General features: G+C 53.9%; 1 protein-coding gene across 1 annotated transcript in view; it reads left to right on the forward strand.

The window, feature by feature from the left end:
- The window catches only part of Ifnl3 (interferon lambda 3), a 71,226-nt gene extending 66,270 nt beyond the window's left edge, over positions 1-4,956 (forward strand). The window contains exons 2-5 of the mRNA XM_048791248.1: positions 4,111-4,188; positions 4,421-4,564; positions 4,660-4,755; positions 4,833-4,956. Coding sequence (XP_048647205.1) covers positions 4,111-4,188; positions 4,421-4,564; positions 4,660-4,755; positions 4,833-4,931 — 417 coding nt within the window. The 3' untranslated portion in view covers positions 4,932-4,956. The remainder of the gene's footprint in view (positions 1-4,110; positions 4,189-4,420; positions 4,565-4,659; positions 4,756-4,832) is intronic.

The raw sequence follows: 4,956 nt of genomic DNA on the forward strand, positions 1-4,956 counted from the left end.
TTTTTTTTTTTTTTTTTTTCCTGCCCTTCCAAACCACATCCCACCCTGGATTGTTCTGCCCTGCTCTGGGTCTGTCCTCATCTGCACAGGAAAGTCTGCCCCTCAGGCAGGTCCTGATTCCAACAGAGCAGGGCCACCTGCCTGTGTTTCAAGGCTAGGTCCTGGGGAGGGGGAAGTCACTCGGCCACAGGGAGCCCAGAGGATGAGAGGAGAGGGAATCTTCAGTTTGGGGGCAGTCATCCTCAGCTTTCCACAGTTGTGACAAAATGAACCAGCTTAGGGGAGCAAAGAGTTATTTGGGTTCACATTCCAGAGGCTGCGGTCCAAGGTCACTGGGCTCCATTGTCTCTGGGCTGTGGTGAGGCTGACCATCATGGTGGGGAGCTCAGTGGTCAGAAAGGAGAGAGTGTGAGAGAGAGAGGGAGAGAGAGAGAGAGAGCGCTGGGGACAAGACATATCCTTCAGGGCACACCTCCAGCTGCGCCCCACCTCTCACAATTTCCTCTACCTCCCCAAAGTCCATTCGATCATGAATCCACCCGTGGATTAATCCACGGATGACATCTCTCCCCCAAAGCCCCTGGGAACACTGCTGCCCTGGGGACCACGGAATTCCACACCATAACAGTGGCCAATACTGGTCTCCATATCTAGGACGAGGAGGGAGGGTAGGGGATTGGGTGGACAAGAAAAGTCAGCCCCTGTGTCCCCTCAGGGGACTCCTGAGATGTGCAAGAGTCAGGTGACAGAGAACCCAGCCAAGTGTCCTCAGGAAACCCCACACCTCTGAAGGCAGGAGGTGCAGGTGAGACCAGGTGTGAGACGGAGCTCCGCCTCCCTCAGCGCGTCCCTGCTGCGCAGGCTCAGCCAGGTCTCCTCGCCAATCCCTCACTGTCAAGGCAACAGGAAGCCCAGTTCCCACCTTCAAAGTGTGAAGAGGACTCTCCATCTTTTTTAGGGCGTAGGTACCAAGGATTGAGCTCAGGGACTCTTCACCACTGAGCCACACCCCAGCCCTTTTTGTTTTTAATTTGGAGACAGGGTCTCATTGAGTTGCTGAAGGGCCTCACTTTCACTGAGGCTGGCTTTGAACTCCGCAATCCTCCTGCCTCAGCCTCCCGGGCTGCTGGGGTGGCAGGCGTGGTGCACTGCGGATTCTGTCTTATGTGTGGAAATGTCAGGACGGGCAGGGCCGGTGAGGGGCCCCTCAAGTGCTCCCTTGGCACTGACGGTCCCTCTATCTGTGATGATGTCACGTTCTGCAACCGTCTCACAGCACGTGGCTCCCTCTGCACACCCCACTCCATCTCCCGCTTAATTTTTCTCGAAAGCACTTCTTGCAACGGACTTCGTTGTTATTATTTATTGTTTTGCTATCGTCTGGCCCTCCCACTAGAACACCTCCAGGAGGGGCAGGCATAGTCTTCGTGACTTTTGTTCTTGGTAGATCCGGGATGTCTAGAAGTTTCCACCCACAGTAAACGCCCCATAAATACTTCCTGGACCAATGATGGGCTAAATAGAGGAAAGGGTTGGTCACAGTCAACGGGGTCCTTCAAAGGCTTTAGCTGCACCTGAACTCCTCTGTGACACTTTCATTACTGTCTCCCCATTGGTATCAGATGTGGGGGGCTGTCCTTTCATTTGTGTGTGTGTTTAAAAGTTTTTGACTATTTATTATTCTGATGCACGCTCACAATTGACAAGAATTATTTTTAAAGCCTGGATATTGACACCGTATCCTTGTATCAAATTATCACACTGTATCCCCCCCCCCCAAATGTGTACAGTTTTAAAATAATTTTTTTTTTTGGTATTGGGGATTGAACCCAGGGGTGCTTTACCATTGAGTTACATCTCCATCTCCCCCACCACCACCTTTTAAAATTTTATTTTGAGATAGAACCTCACTTATGCTGAGGCTAGCCTCAAACTTGTGTCCTCCTGTCTCAGCCTCCCCAGTTGCTGGGATTACAGGCATGCGCCACCATGCCTGGCTAAAATAACACTAAAATAATTCTGAACAAAGAAAAAAAGAGGGTTGAACCCCAAAAGGCTTTAAGTGAAACTGGATGTCCACACCTGACCACAATTTACCCAGAAGAAGCTTTGCTATCACTCAGAGGCCAATAAGCACATTGAAAGAAGGAGAATTTTTAAAGAAAGAAGAAAACAAATTATAAATGGAATTAACAGGTAGAAATGGTTCCTTGATTTCACCTTCTGCAGATCACACTGGGCTCACAGGTTCATGAGTGACCATCTGATAATAAACTTTGTGGTCCATACGTTTAGTAACAATCACAAGTCCCTGTTGCTTGGTGCACACTCAGATCCAATCAATGAACTTCCCATCTTCACACTTTCTTTTCTTTTCGAGTAACGTGTATCAAGTGTTCCTATGAATGCAGTTCGGTGAGATGTTTCAGAACCTGAATCGGCCCGCACTGATCAAATCCTTCAATTCTCTATGTTCTTGATAATTGTTATCTTGGTTCAGGGGATTGAACCCAGGGGGCTTTACCACTGAGCTGCATCCCCAGCCTTTGCACTGTTGTGTTTTGAGGCCGTCCTGCTTCGGTGCTGAGGCTGGTCTGCAGCTTGTGAGCCTCCTCCGTCAGCCTCCCGGTCTGGGTTACAGGCCTGCGCGCCGCATCTTACCCTCTTAGTTTTCTTTAGTTCTATCTTTGGCTTATTAACTTTCTCTGTCCTCCCATCCCACAGCACTCCTCCCTCTGGGTGGTCTTCCTTCCCCTAAGCAGCCTCCCCTTAGGAGCCTCCAACAACCTCTCCCCCAAGACAGTACCTGCTCACCGCCCCCCCGTGTGGGCGTGGCCAGAACAAGCCCCTCCCACACCTGCCCCGCACGTGCGGGGCGGCCTCTTGGACCCACCCCGAGCTGCCAGGAATCGTCCCGCTCAGGAAGTCACCTTCCGGTGGGAGAACTCGGAACCTGGGTCGGTTTCCCTTTTCCCCAGGGCTCCCCGGCCCCGCCCCGGGCTTCCCCGGCCCCAGGCTCCCGGTGCCCGCAGTGTGGGCGCGTTTCCTGCAGAGGCGGTGGGGTGTGCCCTCCTGGCCCGACGCCCAGGAGCTCGGGGGGGGGGGGTGACAGCCTGGGTGGAGCGGGAAGTGCTGGCATTTTATTTTTTTTTCTGTTTCTTAGTTTTAATAGAGTTGCTCCTAACGTTTCTCTGGTAGGATTGGTGTGAGGTGTGTTGGACTGCATGCTCCTTGTGATGATTTACACACAGGATTTTACCAGGTTCCTAAAATCAATTCAAACCATCAGTCAGAAGGACTTAGAAACAGCATACCACAGGGACACAGCCACATCAGTGTTTATAGCGGCACGATTCACAACAGCTAAACTGTGGAGCCAATCTAGATGCCCTTCAGTAGATGAATGGATTAAAAAATGTGGCAAATATACACAATGGAATATTACTCAGCAGTAAAGGAGAATAAGATCATGGCATTTGCAGGGAAATGGATGGAGTTAGAGAAGATAATGCTAAGTGAAGTTAGCCAATCCCAAAAAAACAAATGCCGAATGTTTTCTCTGATAATAAGGAGTCTGACTCATAGTGCGGTAGGGAGGGGGAGCATTAGATGAGGATTAGATGAACTCTAGATAGGGCAGAGGGGTGGGCGGGGAAGGGAGGAAGGGGGGGTCAGCAATAAAGGTGGAATGTGATGGACATCATTATCCAAAGTACATGTATGAAGACATGAATTGGTGTGAACATACTTTATATACAAACAGAGATATGAAAAACTGTGCTCTATATGTGTAATAAGAATTGTAATGCATTCCGCTGTCATGTATTTAAAAAATAAAATCAATTAAAAAATGCTGGCATTTTGAGGCTGAGATCTAGAAGAGGAGACTGAGGTCAGAGATGCCCTAGGAGAGCAAGTGTGAGACCCTGAGCCTGGGAGAGCTGCAGCCTCCTCTTGGGGAAGAGGCCCAGGAGCCAGGAAGGAAGCTGGGGGAGGTGAAGGTGAGGCTTTGAGAGGGTGAAGGACCCCTTCATGAGGCTCCCTGGGCCCCTATTGTGTAGGCTAACCTTCGCCCTCCAGTGTGGGCTAACCTGTGCCCTTGCTCCCCAGGAGGAGTCCCTCTTGCTCAAGGACCTCGAGTGCCGCTCCCCGCTCTTCCCCAGGCCCTGGGACCTGCGGCAGCTGCAGGTGAGCTGGCAGAGCCAGGCCAGCCTGACCTCCTGGGCCCACTCAGCGCCTCCCAGGGACCCTGTCCTTCTCACCGGTCCCTCTCCCTCCCTGCCCACTGTCCCTCCCCAGTCCTGCCTGCCTGCCCTGCTGTGCCCTCTCCCTGCCCCTCCCCCTCCTCTCCCTGCCCTCCTTCCCTGTCCCCTCCCAGCTCTCTCTCAGGGAGACCTCTCACTGTCTCTGTCCCCCTCAGGTGTGGGAGCGCCCTGTGGCCTTGCAGGCAGAGCTGGCCCTGACGCTGAGGGTCCTGGGGACCATGGCCAACTCGACCCTGGGGGACGTCCTGGAGCAGCCCCTTCACACGCTGGGCCACATCCAGTCCCAGCTGCAGGCCTGTGTGAGTCCTGGGGTCCTGGGCGGCTGGGTCATGGCTGTGACACCCGCACGTCCCCTGTGCCCAGGCCCACTTCACACGCCCTCCTCTGCCCACAGGCCCTGGCTCAGCCCACAGCAGGCCCCAGGCCCCAGGGTCGCCACCGCCACCGCCTGTCCCACTGGCTGCAGAGGCTGCAGCAGGCCCCCGAGAAGGTGAGTGGGTGTCAGAGGACGGAGGCTGGAGCAGCTGGCCCTGGCCCCGGCAGCCACTGAGCCCCTCGTCCCCACAGGAGTCCCCCGCCTGCCTGGAGGCCTCCGTCACCTTCAACCTCCTCCGCCTCCTGCTGCGCGACCTGAAGTGTGTGGCCAGTGGACACCTGTGCGTCTGACCCACACCCTGCTGAGCCGTCGAGG

The sequence above is a fragment of the Marmota marmota genome, unplaced genomic scaffold (genome assembly GCF_001458135.2).
Source record: "Marmota marmota marmota unplaced genomic scaffold, marMar, whole genome shotgun sequence".
NCBI classification, from domain to species: domain Eukaryota; kingdom Metazoa; phylum Chordata; class Mammalia; order Rodentia; family Sciuridae; genus Marmota; species Marmota marmota.